This window comes from Asterias rubens, chromosome 4, assembly GCF_902459465.1.
Source record: "Asterias rubens chromosome 4, eAstRub1.3, whole genome shotgun sequence".
NCBI classification, from domain to species: domain Eukaryota; kingdom Metazoa; phylum Echinodermata; class Asteroidea; order Forcipulatida; family Asteriidae; genus Asterias; species Asterias rubens.
In genome coordinates this window covers 20,710,215-20,736,646 of record NC_047065.1, presented here as the reverse complement: position 1 = coordinate 20,736,646, position 26,432 = coordinate 20,710,215, and the positions used below count along the sequence as shown (strand labels likewise).

General features: G+C 38.6%; 2 protein-coding genes across 2 annotated transcripts; one reads left to right on the top strand and one right to left on the bottom strand.

Moving 5' to 3' along the window:
* Positions 1 to 705: 705 nt before the first annotated feature.
* Positions 706 to 4,602, bottom strand: LOC117289642 (neuralized-like protein 2). Its single transcript, XM_033770855.1, has 3 exons — positions 4,446 to 4,602; positions 2,445 to 3,270; positions 706 to 1,985 (listed from the first exon to the last, which is right to left on the bottom strand). Exons 2-3 carry the CDS (start codon positions 3,205 to 3,207, stop codon positions 1,867 to 1,869), a joined length of 882 nt encoding a protein of 293 aa, XP_033626746.1. The 5' UTR covers positions 3,208 to 3,270; positions 4,446 to 4,602; the 3' UTR covers positions 706 to 1,866.
* Positions 4,603 to 4,689: 87 nt separating this feature from the next.
* On the top strand, positions 4,690 to 26,114 carry LOC117289209 (nucleoporin SEH1-like). Its single transcript, XM_033770222.1, has 13 exons — positions 4,690 to 4,957; positions 7,414 to 7,464; positions 9,038 to 9,143; positions 9,888 to 9,928; positions 10,141 to 10,221; positions 13,061 to 13,138; positions 13,867 to 13,919; positions 15,436 to 15,528; positions 15,869 to 16,015; positions 16,773 to 16,848; positions 18,565 to 18,643; positions 19,718 to 19,862; positions 25,879 to 26,114. Exons 1-13 carry the CDS (start codon positions 4,847 to 4,849, stop codon positions 26,018 to 26,020), a joined length of 1,203 nt encoding a protein of 400 aa, XP_033626113.1. The 5' UTR covers positions 4,690 to 4,846; the 3' UTR covers positions 26,021 to 26,114.
* The last annotated feature ends 318 nt before the right edge of the window (positions 26,115 to 26,432 follow it).

The following is a 26,432-nucleotide window of genomic DNA, read 5'->3' as shown; positions in this document are numbered from 1 at the left end:
ATACTCGCACATTGGGGTACATCGAGTGATGATACTGGTCTTTGACAATCACCAAAAGTATACCGTGCCTTTAAAGCCATTATACACTTTCGGAACAGAAACATAAATAAAAGTTCACAGATTTACAAATAACTCACAGGGTTTAAAGAAGGTAATAGTAAAAGACTTCTCTTGAAATATTATTCCATGAAATGCTTTACTTTTTGAGAAAACATTATAACAATTATCAATTCTCGACAACGAGATTACGGATTTATAGTTAACACATGTCATGACACGGAGAAACGTGCGGAAACAAGGGTGGGTTTTCCTGTTATTTTCTCCCGACTCCGATGACCGATTGAGCTTAAATTTTCACAGGTTTGTTATTTTATATACAAGTTGTGATACACGAAGTGTGGGCCTTTGGACAATACTGTTTACCCAAAGTGTCTAATGGCTTTAATAAATGGTTGGTCCTCTCCCTAAGCTACAATAGCTCACCGGAACCCACATTCATAGAGCTTCTTAAGAACAACAACTAGCTAAGCAAAACCAAATTATGCTTTCCAGAAAAAGATTACCAGCTAAAAAATAATTTCCTATGTAGGATCTGTGACTGGTATCCTGCTTACTGCTGCTTGGCAGAAACAACTTTTTAAGCAATATTATCTACCCAGATTATCAATACAAGTAAACTTATGGCAACACACATACCGTAGTTAGTTTTTTTTTTTGTGAACCAAACCAGCAAATATTGCTATAAAAACGCACAAAATTGCACAGCTGAGTTATTCTGAATTTAATAAAACACAAACATGGGTCAGGGGTAAGGTGTGGGAGTGCAGCAGGGGACCGTTTAGCGGCCAGAAATGGCTTACTGCAAGATGCCTTCAGTGGTTGCAAACAGCTAACAAAATCTGTTCTAATTCCACTTAAACAAAATAGTCGGGAGCATTCATTAAATTTTGCACAAAACAGAATAATGTGACAATTCAATTGGCAGTTTATTAGCCCGAAATCAAAAATTACCAGGGAAACCAATAGTTTGCTTAAAAAATATCACTCCTAATATAGAATTGTATTTCCTTTAAAAATTACAAAGATAGTTACTAGCTGAGATTTGTTTTGGGGTTTGAGCTTTCATCTTGGCAAACGGGATAAAAAGTAGGTATATTTTATGAGTTTGTCCATTGTAAAAAAAAATTTAAAAGGTTGCTTGACATGCATCTTCGATAATGTTTCTGCATGAAACGTTTCTCAGGATGTGTTTACAGTTCAAAATACTCTTCATGCATTGGCAGGTACAATCAGTCCAGAATTTTGGCAAAATCTCAAACACAACCACTTTTTGAGATGAAATGTTCACAGGTTAGTTTTATTGTATTCATATTTATATTCGAAAACTGATCAAATGGTTCCAAAAACACAAAAAGATACTTTTCCTTAAAGCAGCCTTTTTTTAATTGGGCCCTGATATTTTTTTAGTTACAAGTATAATATTTTTTAATTGACACATTTTGGGAAACTGTATGGCCCATTTTCACACTCACTGTATCTCATGGAATACAGCCCTAAAGAGGCCCCAGGAGTTGTTTTCATCCCAGGTTACCCAAACTCACTTTCACACTGTTCCAGCCTAGGTCCCTACTCCAGGGTTCCGGCTGTACGTTTCAAGAATCCCCCATGGTTTTAACGCTTGCCCCTACTCAAGAGTAGGGGCGACTTTTCACCGGGGTATTATGTTCGCCATTTGCCAGGTTAGATCAGGGGTAAAGCAAAGTGTAAAAGGCCCGGCCATTTTTCCTTGGGGTTGCCCCAGGGAATAGAGTAGCATGAAAAGGGCTATTGTGTTGTGAATAGCCCCCATATTGCTGAATGGCTCCTTCACAGCTCGTAGCGTAGGTAACTCTTGAGTTTTTTCGGTAATGGGAGCTGTCGTAGACATGCTTCAGATGCAGTCCTGGTTCGAATGGATTCGCGACAGCATTCTTGTAAGCTGGGAACTAGGGGAAACAAACAATGAATGAATGAAAGTCAATGAGGTGGGTTAAACATTCTTTTTTGCAATTATTAACTCAATATTTATTGCCTCATTAACAAACTTCATCTAAAGAATTTTAGATGAAAGATCGTGCTGCTTTTTTATGATTGCTTAGAAAGTTCAGACTACATTTGTAATTTTAAGCGAGGTACAGCTTTACCACACGGTTACTATAGTTTACAATCTCAATTGGATGGGGGAGGGGGGAGGGGGGGCAATGGCCCTGACCAGGAGGTTCAAGTGTGTGTGTCCCCCCACCCCCTCCCCCCCCCCTAAAGTTACGCCACTGTGCTGGTTGTCGTTTTTAAATACAATTTGTACAGGTTAAGTTTATGGTATTACTACAACTATGATTGAAACAAATAGTGAGTTCCAATTGCCAAACATACAATATATACAATCCAAGCTATTTTATAATTACCATAAACGAGTTGTACAAGCCGGACTTGTTTTGACGTGCCGTACACATCAACTATACCGTAGAATGGACAGTTTGGTTTGGCGTCTTCCATTATCGAAGCACCTTGATCCTCCCCATTGATAATAAAATGCATATAAGCCGTGTCATTGATAATGTTGTACGTCACACCGATCCTACTTCCAACAGATGTTGCAAAGTACTGCTGTTTGCCCGACATAAGACCAGCCTCCATATCCAGGGCTATGAAGTCATGCACTAGGCAGTGTTTCGGGATCTCTGAACACCCAATCTTAAGGACAGTCCCACTGTCCTTTATAAAGTCGCTCTTGACAACAGTTCCAAGTTCAGGAGAACCCTGTCGGTCCTCCTGTACTTTATTGTGGTATTTCGTGATGGCGTAAATCCATGACTTCCCCATATTGGTCAGATCAGGCATGGAGTACTGGGGGATTGTGGGAGCCGAGCTGACCCTCTGCCTCTCCAACGAATACTCTGAAAAACGTGACGTGATCTCCGAGATTCCATCCCCGTGTCTGTTCACTTTCAAGGCAGCAGGGTGGTGCTGGGTTAGTCCGCATCGTAGGTGACCACTCCAGCCTGGTTCCTGCTCTTCAATCTCAACCAAGAAGAGCTCCCCTGGTTTCAGGGGTCGATCGGTGAATGTTATGGCATTGGCAAAGCTGGCTGAGCGCCGGGCCACCTGGTTGTCGCTGCGGAGTTCAATGTTGACACCACGGTTCTCATGGAAACGTACCAGAGGCATTGTTGTAGGGGCTCATCTTTTGACACCTCACAGATGATAGTGCATGGTCATCTGCTGAGTAACCTTGAGGAAATGCACAAAAAGTTGTTATCATTTTTAATCACTTTACAATATCAAGAATCCTTTGTAAAAAGAGATGCAAAGTTTTTCTTTTTTGTCCTACCTGGTCTTATAACCCATGCTTGCCTAAATATCCTGCAGGATCTTCCGGATTCAGTCAGTAACTACTACTAGACAACTTGTCACTCTGATTGTAACAATGCAATCCAATAAAGAGACTGACAATTTCTTGACGACGATGATAGAGCAATAAAGTACAAATAGCAACAATTTAAAAATACTAACTGTTTTATTTAGTTACTCACTTACTGTTTTGACATTATACACTTACACTTACAGTACACTTAAGGTTTGATGGAATTTTTAATATTGTAGGCTTATGGCTTTATGCCTTTTAACACCCTAACAGCTTCGACAAATACCTGAATGAAAATGGATATGGGGTCCCCATATCCATTTTCATTCAGGTATTTGTCGAAGCTGTTTTTTAACTGATTGGTTGTCTTGGCTTTGACCACTTTGGCTGGGAGTCTATTCCAGTTATCTACAACTTGTTGTGTGAAGAAGTGTTTTCTGAGATTGAGCCCTTTGTTTAGCCTTTTTTGAAGAGCTTCATGTCATGGCCTCTTGTGTTACTAGTTTGTGAGAGTGTGAATAGACAGCTGGCATCTGTATCCACGAGCCCCGTTAGAATCTTGAAGGTTTCTATGAGGTCCCCTTGCACTCTTCTTACTTATTATAAATGATTATGGTGTGAGCAAGTGGGGGTCAAGTTTTACTTTAGTTTGTAAAAACATAACAGATGAAGAAAATAGTCTGATAAGTCAAGTGATGGATAACTTTCCGTATGGCGCCACCACCTTTTCACTCATTTTTACAAAAAGGGATATCTCATTGAGGTAAATTAGATACTATATTATTTCATATCGAATGAAAAAGTGGTGGCGCCATACGGAAACTTTTCCCTATGCTGATGCAATGATAGACCCAATCTCAAAGAGCACCACCATAGCACTTGCTTTTGTGATCAAAAGATCATTTGCAATTAAATTTAAACAACTCTAAATTTCAAGAAGAAAGAACTTAAGAAGAAAAAGAAATGAAATTTATTTTTTGGTACATACAAAGTTCAAATTTTATTCACATAATATGTGTACAAAATAATTTAATTAGTTTACCTTTTCAATGTCGAATCTCTCATTGGCCATCCAATGATAATTTTGGAGAGTGAAGTAACAAAATACACGTGACGAAAATAACGATTGAATTGTCTGCAAAACAACCAACAAGATTAAAAAAGTCCCTTTTGCTGATGCTGTCATTAAGCAGCAGAAATGTTATACCGCCCTCAAGTGTCTAATTTAGAAAAACTGCACCGTCCGCTGTCTCTGAACCAACTGCATTGTATCTGGACTTCTCGAAAATCAAATACGAATTAAGGAAGCAGGGCACCACCCGAGTATTATTTTACAGCAGTTCACCATGCAAGTTTGTTTTCCTAATCTTTGTTCGACTTCACCTAGCAATTTCCTAAATAAGATAAAAATCTTAACTTTGTTTTTCAGTTGCAAATGTTAAGATGTTCGTTGCGAAAAGTATAGCTGCCGAGCATAAAGATCTCATCCACGATGTAGCGTATGATTTTTACGGACGTCGGATTGCAACTTGTTCCACGGATCAAAGTGTGCGGGTAAGCAAAAACCTTTTGTTATTGTTGAAACAGCGCCACCTATCGTTAACAAATTGTCATTAAATCTTTCACTTTTCAGTTGTTTAGTTTTGCTTAGTTTTAGTTCAGTTTAATGGTATAGTTCGTTGTCCGTGCCAAAAAACACGACCATGTTAAACCCATTCTACACAATCTCCACTGGCTCCCAATTCGCAAACGCATACTGTTCAAATCACTCTTGATGGTCTACAAGTCCCTTAACTACATGGCACCTGTTTACATTAGGAATCTCCTCAATCCATATGCCCCTACCCGCTCCTTGAGATCCAGTGCCAAAGGATTACTGACAATTCCACAAGCATCCCGTACATCACTGTCCTCCTATGGGGACAGAGCTTTCTCCATTGCAGCTCCAAAAGAATGGAATAAACTCCCCGATAACATTAAATTTGCAAAATCACTAAACCATTTTAAGAAGGCTCTGAAAACCTATCTTTTTAAATTGTCATTTGTTTATTAAATAATTTATATTATGATCATAGTTGTCAAAGGTTTAGTTGTATTGTCACCTTTCGAGATTACCCAAATTGTGTATATTTTTAATCACTCCTGACTGGCTCGGGTTTTTATGTTTTATTTTAATTGTTAGTTATTCTTAAACTCATTCATATTGTTATTGTAGTTTCAAATCGTTTTCTGTTTAAATCTTTTTTAATATTTTTTCGTTTCTTGTTACAGCGCTTTGGGGTCGTTAGGGCATAAAGCGCTTTATAAATGTTACCATTATTATTATTATTATTATAGTCAATAAGATTGTAAAACTTTCCGTATCCTGCCATAAATTCTTCACTCATTTTTTTACAAAAAGTAAAATCTAATTTTTGATTGAGTAATTTGTGAAAAAGTGGTGGCAGCATACAGAAAGTTTTCCACCCGACCTAACCCCACTTGTGTGGCCAAGGCTAGCTAAAACCTAAATAGCCACACGTCCACACCATTTCTTCATGCAGCTATGAAATAACCAGAAAATAAAACAGTTCTGGCGCCCCCTAAAATACGAGCCACTCGGCAGTATAAACCGGCTGAATGTGTTCACCTAACTCTTAGCTAACTCTCAGCATGACGCCATCGGGATCGGTGCCGAGCTGTGGCCCCATGAGGGCGCGAATACAAATCAAAGGCTATATTATGTGAATTATGCTTGTGTACTGCTTACGCGCACGCACGATGTAACTAGTTCATGAAAAATACCCAAGCTTTACTTCTAGAAACTATAAGGCTCCCCTGTGAGCCTTATACTTTTTTTATAGGGGTCTCATATTTAGGGCCTTTTTAACGCTATACGTTTTTCAAATCAGCGTTGATGGGTGAAAGTTTTACGACCGTTAGCCAGCCAGAACTGAAGTTTCCTGTGTACTGTACACCTAAAGCTTTCCCCAACCTACTCAATATACATTCATAATGCTTGCATTTCCTTTTTGTTGAGTGAAATTAAAAAACATCGTCGAAAAATACAATTTTCTGCTGGACGGCCGATTAACGAGCAGGATTAGATCTCTTTGTACAGAAGGTGTGGTACCGCCAGACTGCGCCGTTTATTCGTGTTATGTTGAATCATTGGAGACAAGAATTGTGAATATTACACGTTTTCATTTACCGTTTTCATTTACCGTTTGTGGTGTTTCACGGAAACATCATGGCATATTTTTACATTTTTTGTGACTTTCGCTAGCTTGCGGTGGTTCAAAATTTGGGTATTAGCACACGAGGGTGATTGGTATTCAATTGTGTTTTTTGATTTGTTTTTTCTGTATTATATCCATACGACATACGACACCATAGTTGAGTGAAGAACCAAGTGCGCACGCGCAAACTCACATACACCAGGTCGCCCATTGTGGTATGTGGGTGATTACGAGGTGTCGTTAAACGACCGCGGAACCACGGGTTCGACTTTTGAAGTCCCTTCGTTCGAGCTCCTTCTCTTCCTTCCTCCATGGTCCAATTTAATTGGAGCGCCAAGCAAGTAACTCAGTTTGAGTGGTACCAATTCATTTGTAGGGGGTCGACAAAACCTAGTTTTCAAACCAAATGTTATATTTATGAATGTTGAAGCAATTTTGTTAACATAGTCCTGAAAACTTGTATGACTTCTCAGTGAGCAAAAAGATTGATGGTTTGTTTTGAAAAGTTCACTCTCAAAAAACATTTGATCTTCCCCCAAAACAGATGATGTGTTTTTTTAATCAAATTCACAACGCAGTCAACAATTTGCCATGAGTTTCACCAGGTCCTACCAAGCCACAAAAATATGCTCCAAAAAGACAAAAAGACTCAAAGAAATAACTGGAATATTGATGATTTTTAAGTCAATGCTTGGCTGGTGATACAGTCCATCTTGACAGAACTCTCAGTAAGTAATCTCTTTATTTTCTGTTTTGTAGAGTTTCTGAGGTCTGTTAATTTTGTTTGTGCAGGTATGGGACCTTGGGGAAGATGGTGGATGGTTCTGCTCATCCTGCTGGAAGGTAAGACTGGTCATTGAAACAACATTGCATGGGGGTATAATCAGCCTTGAGGGTTAGAGTAACTAATCATACTAGATGGTAAGACTAGTCACTAAAACAACATTGCCTGTGTGTATAGTCAGCCTTGAGTGTAAGACTAACTATTCATACTGGATGGTAGGACTAGTTAATGTACAACATTGCCTCGGTCCTTGAGGGTTAGACTAACTAGTCATACTGGATGGTAGGACTAGTTAATGAACAACATTGCTTCGGTCCTTGAGGGTAAGACTAACTAGTCATACTGGATGGTAGGACTAGTTAATGTACAACATTGCCTCGGTCCTTGAGTGTAAGACTAACTAGTCATACTGGATGGTAGGACTAGTTAATGAACAACATTGCCTCGGTCCTTGAGTGTAAGACTAACTAGTCATACTGGATGGTAGGACTAGTTAATGTACAACATTGCCTTGGTCCTTGAGGGTAAGACTAACTTGTCATACTAGATGGTAGGACTAGTTAATGTACAACATTGCCTTGGTCCTTGAGGGTTAGACTAACTAGTCATACTGGATGGTAGGACTAGTTAATGAACAACATTGCCTTCGGTCCTTGAGGGTAAGACTAACTTGTCATACTGGATGGTAGGACTAGTTAATGAACAACATTGCCTCGGTCCTTGAGTGTAAGACTAACTAGTCGTACTGGATGGTAGGACTAGTTAAAGAACAACATTGCCTTGGTCCTTGAGGGTAAGACTAACTTGTCATACTGGATGGTAGGACTAGTTAATGTACAACATTGCCTCGGTCCTTGAGGGTTAGACTAACTAGTCATACTGGATGGTAGGACTAGTTAATTAACAACATTGCCTCAGTCCTTGAGGGTAAGACTAACCAGTCATACTGGATGGTAGGACTAGTCAATGAACAACATTGCCTCGGTTCTTGAGGGCTAGTCTAATTAGTCATACTGGATGGTAGGACTACTTAGCAAAAAAACATTGCCTCAGTCCTTGATGGTAAGACTAACTAGTCATACTGGATGGTAGGACTACTTAGCAAAAAACATTGCCTTGGTCATATTGGATGGTAGGACTGGTCAATGAGCAACATTGCCTCGGTCCTTGAAGGTAAGACTAATTAGTCATACTGGAAGGCAAGACTAGTTTTCATTGAAATGAACATCATTGCCTGGGTCCTTGAGGGTCAGACTAACTATTCATACTGGATGGTAAGGCTAGTCACTAAAACAACATTGGTGGGTGTATAAATCAGCCTTGAGGGTAAGACAAACTAGTCATTCTTACCAGTCAGTAAGGATGTAGGCATAGGTATCATTCACTATAAGGTGCCTGGCTGGTAGAGCAGAATGCATTGCCTTCTAACCTTTTCACAAAGCTAAATGTATAAGTGCCTTTCTCAAGGGCACAAGTGTCATAACTTGGTAATCAAAACCACACTCTGCTGTGACAGCACCAATGTTTGGATCTGGTGAAAACTAGACCGCTCGACCAAGACACACCACAATTCTTTACAATCACTTTTCACAATTTCTTCCCTCTGTATTTTTTTCCTGAACTGTATCACAGCATCACAGTGGGTCTGTGTGGAGGGTAACCTGGGCCCACCCAGAGTTTGGTCAAGTGCTGGCCTCTTGCTCATTTGATCGAACAGCTGTCATATGGGAAGAAATTGGTAAGTCATGTCTTACTCAGGCCTAAATAAATGTCCTGTCTGAAAGAAAACAGAGGTCGCAGGTTCAAATCAACCTCTATTCAATAAACTCTTCCCATGAAATATGTAAATTGCACGTAGCGCCTGCGCACTAACATTTTGGTTGGCAAAATGAGGGAACATCGCGCTGTTTGTACACGGCTAATGTGTGCGTGACGGAGACCCGATTGCGCGTCTGGTTAGTGCACAACTCTATGGCGTTTGCCAACCAACAGGGTCTGTACGCATGCGTGAATGTGATTAGCATATTTCACGGGAAGGGTCCATTTATAATAATAATTATAATAATAATAATCGTGGCTTCTTGTTATAGCTTCCAATGTTCGTCACTCAGTGATCCTAAATGCTCCAGCATTCGGTATTTTTAACCTGCAAGGTGTGGATCTACCTGGTATTTGTTTACATGGTGAGATGGTCCAATAACCAGCCAATCAAACAAGAAACACCGAGGTGAACCCCTTCTCTTTATGATAAGGGCACTGGATTCTTTAATGTCCCGTTTGAAGGACAAAGCAATACTGTTTAAGTGTGTTGACAGGGACCCAAACCCACACTCTGCTGTTCAGATACATCAGAACTTTAGTCTGGTGCTCTTATACACTCGGCCACGAAATGCCATTTCCCCGTTATGGAAAGTTAGGCTGGCACAAAATATTGGCTTGTTTGTTGGCTCATTAATTATTTTATTTCTTGTTTTTTTTTCAGTCGGTGAATCCAAACCAACTCAAAAAGGTCAGAGTCACTGGGTAAGTTCTTTATTTTATTATAAACTATTTTGTACAGAATTCTTTTTTTTCTTCAAAATTAGTTCATAAAGTAAGAGTTCTTTTGCGAGAATTACTTGGCTATGAAGGAGGACCATTGTACCAACATTAAGTAGTATGCATCAGGATTTTTGTTAATTTTTACTTGCAACATTTTTTATGATGCTGTTGTTGTTGTTATTGTTGTTGTTCAGATAAAGCGTGCTGCACTGGTCGACAGTCGAACTTCCGTGACGGATGTCAAGTTTTCTCCACGTCATCTTGGCCTTCAGTTGGTAAGACTGGCAAAGTTAAATTTTTACTTAAATTGTTGAAACCGTTCAATTGTTTTAATCCTAAATAAATGTATATAAAAACTATCATGTGAACATTTAATTTCAAACGGTCGTCATGTTTTTGAGATACAAATGCCAAATATCTGGAGTGAATATGTCAATGCAAGAGGAATAATCGCTAATACACAATTTGAGAAGCGTCAGTAACGCTTCTGAGACATCTACATCAACCACATTGCTTCGAAGTGACATGCTTCTGAAAAAGCTTTATACTACCAAAAGCTGCTGTAGGCTTCTAACCAAAACTATTTATTTGCATTAACATTAAGAGTGATTTACCAAATGTATACCTTCCATTTAAAGTTGTTATTCTCATCTATTTGAAAAGCAATGTTTTGGCCGGAAGTGCCTGGTTTTTGGCATGCATCCCGACTTGTGTTTATGTGTCTTTTTCACCATCAGTCTAGTTTTTAAAAAGTAACACTTTGATCAATTGGAACACCCCCCCCCCCCACAAAAAAAAATCTAGACAGGCAGACAGATCCATTCTGATTAACCACTCTGTCAATAAGTAATCCATATTCATATTATGATGTATAAAAAAAAGTATTTCTTTGTTTAGAATACTAGGATAATTTTTTGTGTGAATTTGTTTTGAGGTGAATTTGTTTTGAGCAAATTGAAACGAATGGGTGCCAGACTAGACAATCGGGACATCAGGACAAAAATACAAACTTGGGTCATCATTCCTCATATCACAGGCTCACTTTGTTACATTTGTGTGTCGTGAACTCAAAATACGTGACATGTATTTAGGATGGGCTTAAAGGCACTAAACATGTTTGGTAATTGTCAAAGACTAGTCTTCTCACTTGGTATAATCCCAACTTAGGATAAAATAACAATTGGTCATCAAAGTTACGAGAAAACAATGAAAGAAAAACACCCTTGTTGGCAAATTTGTGTACTTTCAGATAGGAATCAAAGACTTCTGGCTAGAAGTCTTTTAAAATTCAGTGAGAAATTACCTCTTTCTCAAAATCTACGCTTCTTCAGAGGGAGCCGTTTCTCACAATGTTTTATACTATCAACAGCTCTCCAATAAGTCAGCTTTTAGGTTTATATTTGTTTTGAGTAATTACCAAACGTGTACATTCCCTTTAAAGGGTTTCCTTTTGGAGCTACAAGGTGGACAGGTTAGGTTCAAGCAATTTTGGATGAGCAAAGACAGAGTTACACAAGTTGGGTTAGAATCCGGCCCAATCTGCAGCCAACCACACCAGGGGAGTGTTTTAACAGACTTGTGAACTTGTCCTGTCTTAAGTTAGAACGAATGAACTTGAGTTGCCTCCTAGGAACTATCTTTCATGGGATTAATCTTAAGGCTGGGATTCATGTACTCGAACAGTAGGGAAAACTCTTTCCCTTAACAGTAATGCACTTTGTTTTTTAACATTTTTACACAGCACTAAGGGCTGAAAATAGCTATCAGAATGATGAACGTTTATGTCTTGCTTATGGATGGAAGTGTCAAGAGCAGGACCCAAGCATACTGTTGGATAGGTTGCTTTGGTGGCTTGTGTGTAAAAAATAAATAAAAATAAATAATTTGGTGGCTAATCATCCTTACTCGCAGCTAAGAGCTGAATTGCGAAGGACGCGGCTACAACGTGTTCGAGAGGCAAGCGTGCAAGGGCCCCTTTGGCTGCCAACGCACAACTCAACTCACATATGGCCCTGGCCAGGAATCGAACCGAGGTCACCTTGGTGAGAGGAGAGCGCTTTACACACAAGCCAACCGTGCCAAGGCGCTGCCCCTCACCAATGTAGCCCTGGGTTTATTCCTTGGGCCTTTATGTGAGTAGAGTTCTAGAGTTGAGCCTTGTCCAAGCCCTTCAGCCTACAATTTGCCTCCCGCCAGAAAAATCAAACATTTTCTCTCTCTGGCTGTGCTCCTGGGTCATATGTGATGGGCTCTGCAAAAAATAAGTCACAAGGGGGAAAAACTAACTTATTGAGTTGTAAACATAGCTGAAAAGAGCAAACAACAAGCTTCAGTTTCAGTTTGACATATCTTACACACTTGATGTTTGGTTCAAAAGTTATGACCTTTTGAAAAATAGATTATGTCACAATCTAAAAATGACCCATACTGGGGAAACAGCTGTTTAATAAAAACATCACCTATTGATGTCTAGCGGATGAACAAAAAGTAAATGTTTTATTCACCTTCATTGATCAAAAACAAAGGTTTTGTGTTTACATATTGTGCAAAATTTTCACAAAATATAACCCTAAAGCAGCATAAAACCTCATACAACAAAAGTTAGAACTTTGTTTTTTGTTTACCCTCCCCCATCACCCAACAGCCCTGTACTGGAAAGTGGGTTGTGCGACAAGCGACTCATTTTTGTAGAGCCTGTCACATATATGACTTGATGTGTCAGGCTGCCGAATGACACTTTTTCATGGCTACACCTTAACAATGTTATTTGATCTCATTGTTTCAACTAGCCTGCTCTTATCATCATCGGGAGATTTATCAACTCTAACATAATGTTATGTCCGGTTACATATAATGTAGAGTTGAGCATAACGAACAAAGATATTGACCAGAAAGGGAGACTGTCAACATAGATAGCTCAGTTGGTAGAGCCCTGGCACGTTAATCCAGAGGTCATTGGTTGGAATCCCACTCTAGTCAATTTGTCTTTCTTCAATCTCAAAAATCATTTAAAATTTTACCCGGTCAGTTTCCCTTGTGGTTTATATTGATAGCTATAATGTGGGTTACAAAATTAACAATCCTTAACAATCCTTTGTTGTACATGTTTTTCAGGCGATGTGTTCAGGGGATGGAGTGGTACGTTTCTACGAAGCAAGTGACGTCACAAACCTAGCGATATGGAGTTCACAGGTAAACTTCCAAAGTAACTTCACCTTACAAAAAGTTGGAGGAAGAATGGGCGCAGTTGGTTGAAACTCTCATTGTATCTGACCCTTTTAAAGGATTTTGGTACTTTTTCAAAATGTCCATAGATTTGCATTAAACTAACAGGGTTTGAAGATAATGATAGTGGAAAGCTTCCCTTCAAATATTATGTGCTGAGATGCTGTAGTTTTTGAGAAATGAGTAAAACAATGTCATGAAAATAAGTTTGTAAATGCTTAAAATAATTTTGGTCCCATGAGACCAAAATTACTTTCATGACATTGTTTTACTCATTTCCCTAAAACTACAGCACCTCAGCACGTAATATTTTCAGGGAAGCTTTCTACTATCATTATCTTCAAACTGTGTAACTTTAGTGAACATCTGTGGACATTGTGTTTTTTTGTCCTACAAAAAGGACTGCACCCTTAACATGTAAAATAATTATTTCTAGGTAGTGTAACATCTTCTGGAGGAGGCTTCTTCTTGGAGACGAGAAGAGTACATTGTTTGAAACATCAAGAACAAACCAAGTTACAGGTTGAATGCCTTCTGACTGGCACCCCTGAAAAATAGATGTTGATAAAATTGGGAGACGCCAACATAGGGCTAGATAGCTCAGTTGGTAGAGCGCCGTCATGTTAATCCAGAGATTGTTGGTTCAAATCTTAAACTAAACTTTTTAAATTTTTTTATTTTGTCTGTTCTGCTAGGAAGAGATCCAAACTAAGTTGAACTGCAGCTGTCTATCGTGGAACCCATCCAGGTAAAGTACTTTTTTGTATAAGAACCCTCCTTCTCTTGGTGACACTCCCAGTGACCAACCATTCAAAACCCTTCAGCAGGATGGGTTCTGTAGGGTGACACAGCTGTGCAGTGAACTAACTTGGGTACATGTACACACTGTACCCACTGTGTTGATGCATTCATCACATGATATCATATTGTAGGCTGGCATAGTTTATCTGTTATTCAAAACCACATTGGATGATATTGAATGGTCAGACAGTAGGAGGGTTGACTTTGTAGTGTGTGGATGCCTTCACCGGATGATATCGTAATGCAGGCTGACATTGTTAATTTATTATTCAAAACCACATTGGGTGATACTGAATGGTCAGACAGTAGGAGGGTTGACTTTGTAGTGTGTGGATGCCTTCACCGGATTATATCGTAATGCAGGCTGACATAGTTTATCTGTTATTCAAAACCGCATTGGATGATATTGAATGGTCAGACAGTAGGAGGGTTGACTTTGTAGTGTGTGGATGCCTTCACCGGATGATATCGTAATGCATGCTGACATTGTTAATCTATTATTCAAAACCACATTGGGTGATACTGAATGGTCAGACAGTAGGAGGGTTGACTTTGTAGTGTGTGGATGCCTTCACCGGATGATATCGTAATGCAGGCCGGCATAGTTTATCTATTATTCAAAACCACATTGGATGATGTTGAATGGTCAGACAGTAGGAGGGTTGACTTTGTAGTGTGTTGATGCATTGATCACATGATATATTGTACGCTGGCACAGTTCATCTACCAATCAAAACCACATAGGGTGATATGGAATGGTCAGACAGTAGGAGGGTTGACTTTGTAGTGTGTGAATGCCTTCACTGAATGATATCGTAATGCTGGCTGACATAGTTTATCTACTATTTAAAACCACATTGGATGATGTTGAATGGTCTGCTGTCAGACGGCTAAAAAGGCTTAAGTCTTTTAATATTTGAGTGGGAAATTATCACTTTCTCAAATACTATGCTACTTCAGAGGGAGCAGTTTCTCGCCATGTTTTATAACAGCTCTCCATTGCTCGTTACCAAGTATGTTTTAAAGGGTGTATGTACTTTTTTGTAGGACAAAAACACAATGTCCACAGATTTACACTAAACTTACACAGTTTGAAGATAATGATAGTAGAAAGCTTCCCTGAAAATATTACGTGCTGAGGTGCTGTAGTTTTTGGGAAATGAGTAAAACAATGTCATGAAAATAATTTTCTCTCTCATGAGACCCAAATTATATTAAGCATTTACAAACGTATTTTCATGACATTGTTTTACTCATTTCTCCAAAACTACAACCCCTCAGTAAGTAATATTTGAAGGGAAGCTTTCCACTATCATTATCTTCAAAGCATGTAAGTTTAATGTAAATCTATGGACATTTTGAAAAAGTACCCAAATCCTTTAATGCAAACAACTATTTTAAGTAATTACCAATAGTGTCTAGTGCCTTTCAATCTGTAATAGTGGTTCTTTGTTCTTTTGTAGAGTCCACCCTCCAATGATTGCTGTAGGAAGTGACGATCCAAGCCCAACGAGTGGAGGAAAGGTTCAGATTTATGAGTACAAAGAGAACGAGAGGTGAGGCATTTTGGAATAATTTAGTTTGGTTGGTTTTACATGCAATTTTACTCCCACCAAAGTATTGATTTATAAAGACCCCTTACACATGGAGAATGCACCTCCGAACATTTTCGTGCCTACCATTTCCATCATTTCGGGAGTCATCTTTTTTGCACGATTTTGGCTCCCAAAATGGAGGACAGTATAGGTGCGTGTGAATGCGCTGTGAATGCTCTGAAGGGGTCTATAAGTGAAATTTTTGTGTAAACTTTCAGATAAGGGTTTAGTTTTCGTAACCACGATTCTGTCCGACTGTAATCAGTGACACCTTTTTTTGTTTTTGGTGACGTCTTGGTAGGAAGAAGAAATGGAATAAAACGGAGACCCTGATGAACATAACGGAAGCTGTCCACGATCTGGCCTTCGCTCCCAACATGGGTCGATCTTACCATGTCATCGCCGTGGCTACCAAAGACGTCCGCATCATGACCCTCAAGCCTCTCAGGTAGTTCTTTGTCCGTCAAGTTTTGCGAAAATTCTTCAATTATGGAGACTGGCAAGATAGTTTTAAAATTTGAATCTGAGATACAAAACGCTTCTCAGATCGTAAAGTCCTATTAGGGATTATACTTCCTGCGTGGACATAATAGCTCTGGGTTTTAAGTGATATCTCAAAAACTCAACCACATTTGGAAATGAAATGTCCACATGTTAGTTTTTTGTATACATCTACATTCATATTGGATTAAAACAATCATGTATTTTTCCAAAAATCAAAGTAAATACTTTGCCTTTACTTCTTAGCTGTTATTGTTCACTGCTGTTTGCTGGTGGTGATGAAATAAAGTAAAGTATGACGAGAATAATTAAGTATGTATCCTCACTGCTGAACACTTTTGCCACACCCACTAACCAGAATGACAGTACTTTGTTTACATTGTGTCGTCGGATCAGGTAGGATGTTATTCCTCCCGTAGTCTGATTTCCGATTTTCTTTTTGCCCTCAGAAAAATCATCAAATTACTTTTGAATGGCCCTGAAAATCTGTCAAAGGTTACCCCTAATGGTAGTCCTATATTTAGACCACCCCTTGTACTCTATCACGTATCATGCCAGAGTGGGACTTGGATTTTTGCCAGAGCTTGTGCGTTCCAAGTTGAGGGCTATGATTGGTCAATGCATGAAGGGGGTGTAGCTTAATGGAATGGTCCGATTGTTACCCTGCAATCATGTAATTTTTCAATGTGTGTTTTGTTTCCTAGGCGTGATGCAAATACAATGGGACCGATTGGATTGGATATAAAGCAGCCTGCGCAGTTAGATCACAATAATCAACAGGTAATAAGGCAACCAATCACAGCGTTTTGAATTTGTAAGTTTATTGTACGAGTATTGTGTGCAGTGCAACCCTTTTCAAAACGGAACCGGGGGATATGTCTGTTACAAATTAACAGATTTTCCATTATTATTCGTCTTTTTTTATGAAAAAGGGAATTTATGAATGGGAATAAAAGAGTAGTGATTCAGTCTTAATTGGCTATTGAACCTTGCTGTATCGTGGCCATGCGTAGCTGACCTTACCTTTGGCTTAAAGTCACTCTGCCCTAATTGGAAAAACAAAACCTTGTAGTGGTTAAGAGCATCACGTTCAGGTTCTGGTGGTTAAGTCATCATTTTCAATTAGGGCTGACCTTACCTTTAGCTTAAAGTCACTCTGCCCTAATTGGAAAAACAAAACCTTGTAGTGGTTAAGAGCATCACGTTCAGGTTCTGGTGGTTTAGTCATCAGAGTGTGGGTTCGAATCCTGGTCATGGCACATGTGTCCTTTAAAAATGCTTTACTACGATTGCTTCTGTTTATTTTTGTTTACAAGGGACCTTTGAAGACTCGCTTGTTTTAATCTATTTTCTTGTAACAAATTGCTTCATATACATGTACATGTATTTCATTGTTATACAGGCTCCTGCATTTATACGCAATGTCAATGTCTTGTGTTATTATTTATAATTATAGTTATTATTTGTTAGTCTTAACTAAAATCTTTAAGAATTTTACTGAGTGTTAAAAAATGTATAACATGCAACTTTTGTAGATTTTATTTCAAAATTCTTATCAGAGGCAACACTTCTCCCAAAAGGATTTAATACCTTGGTTGTATCATCAAGTTTACTTACTATGGTAAGGCCTCGTAAGAATTGGCGGCTACATCTAGGGCTACGGCTAGATTTCAGCATACCATGCAATGATGTATATGACATCCTAAGCTACTTCCTTAGCAACAGCTGTAGCCGTAGCTGTAGACGCCAATTGGAATACGGGCTGACTAGGATTTTTCTTTCGATCGATACCATAATAATAATAATAATAATAATAATAATAAGACTTGTAATGTGCACATATCCACCCTGCTGGGTCTTCAAGGCGCAGTAAAAACCAAAAACAAAACAAAAACAAAAACACAACACAAAGAAAAACAGACACAACAAAATTAGTCAGTGAAAACTTGTGACATAAGATAAGTTTGGAGAAGAGACTTGAATTGTGTGGTACAAAGATAAGATCGAAGATTAAGTGGTAGAGAGTTTCAGATGCGTGGCGCGGCTGAAGAAAAAGACCTGTCACCCCATGAGTGTCGAGACTTGGGTTCAATGAGGTGCAAAGCTTTAAAGGATTTGGGTACCTTTTCAAAATGACCATAGATTTACATTAAACTTACAGGGTTTGAAGATAATGATAGTGGAAAGCTTCCCTTCAAATATTACTTACTGAGGTGCTGTAGTTTTTGAGAAATGGGTAAAACAATGTCATGAATATACGTTTGTAAATGATTAAAATAATTTTCGTCTCATGAGACGAAAATTATTTTCATGACATTGTTTTACTCATTTCCCAAAAACTACAGCACCTCAGCAAGTAATATTTTCAGGGAAGCTTTCTACTATCATTATCTTCAAACTGTGTAAGTTTAGTGTGAATCTGTGGACATTGTGTTTTTTTTTCTACAAAAGTTACATAGACCCTTTAAACATCACTTCTTCTTGCCTTGTGCACAGGTATGGAGAGTGAGTTGGAATGTTACAGGAACCATCTTGGCCTCTTCGAGCGATGATGGACTTGTCCGCCTCTGGAAAGGTAAACGCCATGTTTGATGCTGTAGGCCACCTCCTTTTTGTCCCATTGTTTTTAATGAAAAAAGGATACATTCTAATGATTTCAGTCGGTTTTTTTTTATTATAAATAGCCAAGCCGGTTGTTAAAATGGTGTCGCCCCGACCATTGAAAAATAAATGGGGGGGGGCAGAACGCAAAAAAAAAGAAATTGTTTTTTTTCTTAGAACAAACTTAACCGCTACTTTCTTTTTGTTTGTTTCAATATATCCAACAAATTGGAACCAGCTTGGTCCTAGGAAATATTATTCCATGAAATGCTTTACTTTTTGAGAAAACATTAAAACAATATCAATTCTCGCCAACGGATGTATTTTAAACACATGTCATGACACGGCGAAACGTGGGGAAACAAGGGTGGGTTTCCCGTTATTTTCTCCCGACTCTGATGACCAATTGAGCCTAAATTTTCACAGGTTTGTTATTTTATATAGAAGTTGTGATACACGAAGTGTGGGACTTGGACAATACTGTTTACCGAAAGTGTATAATGGCTTTAAAGGCCTGTAAGAAAAGCGCAGGTTTCCTACGTGTCCGGCGGAGACCGAGTTCAAGCCCAAGTCTTGTTTTCTAAAAGGGCCATTTTAGTGTCTAGCCAGACTAATCTGCCCCATTAGCTTTTTTGAGGTATGGTGATCACTGTAGGAGTACACCGTTTGGTTTGAGTGTATACAGACAAATTTACCCAAACCTAAAAGTGCCGCAGTAGTGTGTCCACCATACCTCAAAATTACTTATTGGGTTGTCCTGCATTTGGACCGAAAATGGGGTCCAGCAACCATGTGACAGAAAAAAGCTGGTGGCCTATGTTGGAACTTTCCCAATAAACCTTTTTTAGGTATGGCGGACGTGATAGGAGTGCACCGTTTGGTTTGGGTGTATACAAATTTACCCATACCTTATAGTGTTGTAGCATTGAGTCCGCCATATCTCAAAAAGGCTTATACACAGCTCTGTATACGAGTTTAAAGCAGATTGAGCTTGTACTTGTCTTGCTATTTCAAGGTTGGTTTTGTATTTTCTCTTCTATGAATGCAGCAAACTATCTGGGCAACTGGAAGTGCATTCAAGAGATGAAAGGGGATGGTACTTCAGTCCCACCCGCTATGCCTTTTGCAAGTCAAGAACAGGGTGGCGGCAGGCAAGTACCAGGTGCACAGGAACCCACGTTTGAAAGTCGAAGGTATCACAAAGTCTAGGAATTTGTAGATTTTAAGCGCAGATGGTACACATCATTGTCCTCTTCATTAGCCATCCATCGGTCCCACCGCTGCCACCGTTCTCATCAGGTGGTGTTTTTTAGTTTGGAGAAGCTGGATCACACTTCAGCCTTCATTGTCATTGGATGCATTCAATTTGTGACGATTTACATGTTGAGAGATCTGATCCCTCAACTACCACCATCACCATGACAGGCTCCAATCATTATCTTTGTGAGTTTCATGCACAGAAAGATTGGATCCCACTTCTGCACCCATTCAATGATTCACAAACTAAGAGATCTTATCTCATTACTGCCACCACCATCGCAGGGTATTTGAGATCCACTGCTGGGATTGTCTTCATTTGGGAGCTTTGAAATGCTTCCTGTTTTGAAATAGGTTGCACACTCCCCAGGGAGTTGGTGAACATTAAAGGAATGTTATTGGCCCAAATGACCAGGGTACTAATGTAAAGCGCATTGAGACGCTTATCTAAGAACTTTTTATTTGAAATATCAGATCCTTTCTCTGTCAGCATTCAATGAGACAACACATCCCACTTCTGCTACTATCATTGTCGGTGGTTTCACTCATATAGATATTTGATCTCACTGCTTCAAGAGTTTATATCTAAGAGAGTATTCAGAGTGAACTGTTACCATGATGGGTTCAAATCCCACTTCTGCAACCTTTGTTTACTTCAGCAAAGAAATAATACTTGAATCGTGAGATCAAGCACTAAGAAGTTCCTTTTGTTTTGTTCCACCAAAAGCTATCTCAAATCCAGAAATTCATGTTGAATTTCACTTAACTTTATGTTTCAGGCAAGACTTTGTTAACATCTCTCATAATGCTTTTTGCATTTACTTTTTGCTTTACCTTTTGAATGTCTTGTTTCATGCATTGGCATGCTGTTGTTTTTAACATTGTCCAAAGCATTCCATTTTCAACTGACATGCGAGTAGGCCAAAGAAACTTTTCTTCTTGTTTACTTTCTGCAGCCTTAACCTTTCTAGCTCGCCTGTCCAGAAAGCCGATAGTGTATTTCACCTATCAATTGTTGACAACAATCTCCTCCTAATAGCTAACCAATTCTGACCCGGGGAGTCTTAATTAGAATTTTAATTTCCCCTCTGCAGTGATTCAAACCAAACACCCTTTCATGTTGGTCAAATTTTCTTGGAAATTTTTGAAATTTTTGTTTACTTAAATTGCTTATTCTGGCAACCGTTCAAGAAATGGACATTTCCCTGGCAAAAAGCTTTCTTCAGAGAAGGGTTAAGCGGAAAAGCCCTTGGGTGTTTTTTCCAGGAAAAACTGCATTCAAGTATGAATGGTTTTTTTTATCAACGATTTAAAAGATTTCGATTTTGGCATTTATTCAAACACATTGCGTTGTGTTCTGTTGAAGCGAAGGGATGAGAGGTTTGGACCAACAACTGATAGATGTGTGACCAAAACAAGGAATGATTTGATGGGATACGAGGCTCGATTTTTTGCGGGAAAAATCACAAGACTGCAAAAACAAGTGTAGGGGCTAGTAGCTCTAAATGTTTACTGGAAAAGAAATTGTTGTACAATACCAGAATCAAAATGAGAACCAACTTCCTGAGTCCTAACAACATGCATTTAACTGTTTTTATTTGAATAATCACTGCACTGAGACATTTTGTCCCAAGAGAAGATTTATCGCCTCAAGTCTTTTTTAAGTACATGGGATGTGTACTTCATTTCACAAATGAAAGGTTTCAGACTCGGAATCAGCAACTGAACATGATTTGTTTCTGTTTAAGGTTCTACCCAGTGAGGTATGTGTAGTGGTATTTAATTGAAAACACAAGACTGCCGGACTTGTCTGGTCATTATGCAAGAGTCGCCAGACACACAAGGCCTAAAGGCCACTTCAAGGTGTGGGCTACAATTATTTTATTCCAGAGGCTGTTGCCACCTACTCCTAGGGCTGAAACAGGGTTACACTCTTTACAGTCCATATGGATGTAGGCTTGGGTATCACAAATAATGGCTGAACACTAAAACAACTGGCTTGAGGCATGTAGTCCAGTGTAAGATTTGAGCTCCGGGACTAAGAACCTAGTGTTTGCCATATGATTCTTAACAAGGATAGTCTGGTGCCTTGATGGCTGTTTTCAATTCCATTTTGACTTGGAATTTGTACCCAAAAAAATTGTCAAACAAAAAGCAAGCGCTTATTAACATTTACTGTGAAAGAGCTAGAAATAAATGCATGTACAGTAGTGTATTTGAATCCCCTTTCAAAACCCTCCCCCTCCTCTCGCCCACCCAAACTCTTTTTGTAGAAATACTAAGTTATACTTCAATTTGTACTCTTAAACTTCCAGATTTCTTATTTTGGGGTTAATTAGAATTTGTAAAATAGTTATGCTGAGGCTTTACTTATAAGAAACTCCATTAAAAATGCCTTAAATATTAAATACACACTATATATAAATACTAAAACAGTCTTGAAATTTGTTTATGTTTATTTGACCTGAGTTTTTGGTCCCCAGTTCTGTATTACTATTTGGAAAGTACGTGTCAATTATCCAAACATGTAGTAAGCGAGTCAGTGGCGGGGAGTTACCTGAGCAATTCACGCTAGTTTTCTTTTGCACAAAAGAACAAATTAGTTATAGTCAAACTTCCCAGGGCGGCCGGAAGTCGAATAGCTTGTCATACAGGTTTTTATTTTATTTTAATGTCTGATCTTTCACGAACCCTCTTTCCTTTTCCTTTCTTCTCGCCCATACTCTGTGCTTCTATTAAAGTCTACAGTGACTTTAAGCTTAGATTGTTTGTGCCAAAAATGCCAGCAGCAAAACTCTGCATGAAACTCAAGTCCATTATGACTTGGGCATTGCAGATTCAATAAGGTGTTAGTTTGTGAAAGAATGGGCGTTTGCCACGTACGATGTCCACTCAGGTAGCCGTTAGTCCCAAGGATTTTGAAAGTTCATACAGGACAAGAAGCGGTTGTAATTATAGGCTTAATGCTTACAGTGTATAAGAATGATTGTTGCTTCAATTATAGGGGAAAACTTTCCAACTCCATTTGAGGAGTTTGAGATGTGAGAAGTGATTGTGTTGAAGAGTTTGTTCACTTTAGTTGTTTTCCATGTGGGAATTGCGTTTGCACCAAATCCCCTAAAGGTTTCTGCACCCACTTTTTTGTTTTTCAAAACGTTACTGTCGTCAAGAAATCGTCTTGTTGTGGCGGCTCCCTCTACCTGCAGACTTGGTCTGAGTAACCTTACGCAGTGTTTAGCATTATATACTATTTCCACTGAGGGGTAATTGGGAGATTGAAACTGTGAAGAGAACTTGTTTAGGCTGTAAATTACTTCTTCTTTTTTTAAGAAATTGCAAATAAAAATTACATTAAAAATTACATGCAGTCAAGGTATACAACCAAGTCGAAAGCCGACTCCCCAAGTTTTGATTTATTTTCAACTTTTACGAAGGTAATTTTAAGCTATGGTGTGTTGCAACCATTATGGACAGTAAGAATACAAAACGTCCGAAAATTGGGCAATGTTGACTTGCATTGAGGTGCGGCCATTCTACTTTACCTCTGTCCAATCAAATGTCACCAATCTGAAGCTGACAGGTTTAGGAGAGACGACTGGTGCTACAATCCTAGCCGTATGCCGTTGGGCTCCGCACCACGGCCCCCATGCCCCCTTCCAATGTTGGCTCTCATTGCGCGGTCTGCGCTGACATCAATACCGGTAGTCACGCCGCCAACATGAAATGAGAAACAAAAGTATAGCACTGTACAATTATGGTAAACAGGCTCTAGATTTATTCTCGGACTTTTGTATTTTTACACCGCAGGAGTTAATATTTACACTCCAGCATTAAATATATTTTCGAAAATCGCATGATATCCTTCTGCATTTAAGAATCGGAGTGGTGGATGTTTTGACAAGTCTGTCATGTAGTGTTTCATGACATTCTATTGCTAGTCGCTGTTTCGCTTGAGTTTTGCAAGGTAGACCTACTGGTATTTTTAGAAGAGGGCTTCGGATCATTAAATCTGCTTTCCAGCTTTTCATAAAGCCACCAAAACATTTAGTGAAATTCCCGATTGAGCAGTGACAATTCTCACGAAAAAAAAAAAATTGAAGAAAAAAATCCCGAGATCGACAACAAACTTTCATTATTCTTTCGCATTTTCTAGTTAAATTTATTTCTACCCGATCATTAAAAATGACAAAATATAACATGACAGAATAAAAAACGTAGAGATTACGTGGAAGACTCCTGAAGCAAGCTTGTTGGATGGAGAAACTCAAACAGATCAATGTACAGTATAACTTGAAGGCACACAAACTAGTATGAACAAATAATAAATATGGACAAAACACAAACATGACAACACAGTATCAATGGTTCATCGACGGCGGTGTGAGGATAAGTAGATTTAAGGAAATAAACTTGAATTGAAAGAAACAAAATCGGTTTATATGATTATGAGCCTGACGAGGCCTACGTGACCGTAAGTTTCACAAAAAAACTCCGGATTTAATCATCGGAAAAGAAAAAAAAAGCCTTGGTAAAAGGTCCCAAAGGAAATGCTCGCAGAAATTAATGCCTGCAAAATAAATGTAAGGTTTCTGTCGGGAAAAGTAGGATTTGGGATCAATAATGAAGAGGCATGATCGGGGTATACTGTGGATACATTATTATTGAGAACCAAACTTATTTTAAAGATGTTTTATTTTTGTATAGGATTATTGTACAGTGGAATTCTGCGAATTTTAGTCAGAAAGTTGATCTCTTTTAGATTCGTCTTTTAATCAACAGTTTGTTTGTGTATTATATGACGGGTGATTTAAAGAAAATGTCATGCTCTTTAAAACAAAAATGTGTTTTTCTGTTTGAATTATTTACTTGACTGTTCTTGTTTTAAAGACATTTTGAACAATGATATCTTTGGAAGCTGCTGCTCACCGTGAAGAGCTATCACAAACAATAACTGTTTGAATCGAAGAAACTGCGGGGTATATGCACGCAGTCGGAAAGATGGTGTTGTTTAAATGTTTTTTTACGGCATTGTTTTGTGATCGAAATAGTTAAGACATTTTTATAGCACCACCGCTTGGCTTCAAAATTTGCTGTTATAAATCACCGTAAGTAAGGTCATGGTTATATCTTTGTATGAACTTCACGTGTCTTTTCAACGTGTTTATTTGTTTTGTTTGTTTGTTTGTTTGTTTGTTTGTTTGTTTGTTTATGTGTTTGTTTGTTTGTTTGTTTGTTTGTTTGTTTGTTTGTTTGTTTGTTTGTTTGTGTTTGTACTGGGGTGATTGTTTGTTTGTATATTGTTGTTGTTGGACTGTGTGTTTGGGACTTGGGGTTTGTTTTTTCTTCGTTCGCTTGTTTGTTTGTTTGCTAGTTTGTCCAGCTATGTTTGCTTAGCAGAAAAAAAAATTCAATCGTAATTATTATTTTGTTGTTTCTCTTCGCGAAACTTGAATTCGTTTCCTTTAACCAAAAGCTTCAGTCTGTCAACAGTATTCTTAAAAGTTCAATGTCTGTGTAGTTGCAGCTTTTTGAAATAAAGCCCTGCTGCTTTTAGTTGGTTATTTTTTTAAAAGAGAGCTGCTATCTTATTCGGAGTTTTGACTAATATTATGGTCTTCAATCCATAATAGAGTCGTCCATTATGTCGAAACACAAAAATTATATAAATATTTTTCACTTTTGCCAAATGTCAAAATAATTGTTCATAGATTTCCTCATTATCATGAATACCATGACATGTTCAAAGTCATAGCCTATTAAAGACAATCTCATTTTCACACCTGGAGCGAGTAGATCTTTTACTCACTGATTCACTCAGTGAGATGGTTTTGACGGGTTTACAAATAATTTGTTGAAGACATTTTGAGGAAACTTTTAAATAGTACGATTTTAAACTTGTCTATCTTCGGTTTCGGTTGAGTAAAATCTCAGGTTCGATTCCTCTCTCCGCAGAACGGCTTCTTTCATGCCTCCACCGTACCCACGCCGCCAGACCGAACCGAGTCCTCGCACCTACGACGGGTATGAAATACTCAGCACCAGCCCGCTCATCGGTGCCGGCGCCTCTCGGTCCAGGTTCGGTACATCAACATAAGGGGAATGCTGCTCATACCGGAGTGACTTTTAACTGGACACTTTTGGTATAATCAAAGGCCAGTCTTCTCACTTGGTGTATCTCAACATATGCAGAAAATAACAAACCTGTAAACATTTGAACTCAATTGGTCGTCGAAGTTGCGAGATAATAATGGCAGAAAAACACCCTTGTCGCACAAGTTGTGTACTTTCAGATGCTTGATTTCGGGACCTCAAAATCTAATTCTGAGGTATCGAAATAAAATTCAAATAATTTCAGTGGAAAATTACTTCTTTCTCGAAAACTACGTTACTTCAGAGGGAGCCGTTTCTCACAATGGTTTATACTATCAACATCTCTCCGTTGATCGCTAATAAGTAAGTTTTTATGCTAACATTTATTTTGAGTAATTGCCAATAGTGGTCTACAT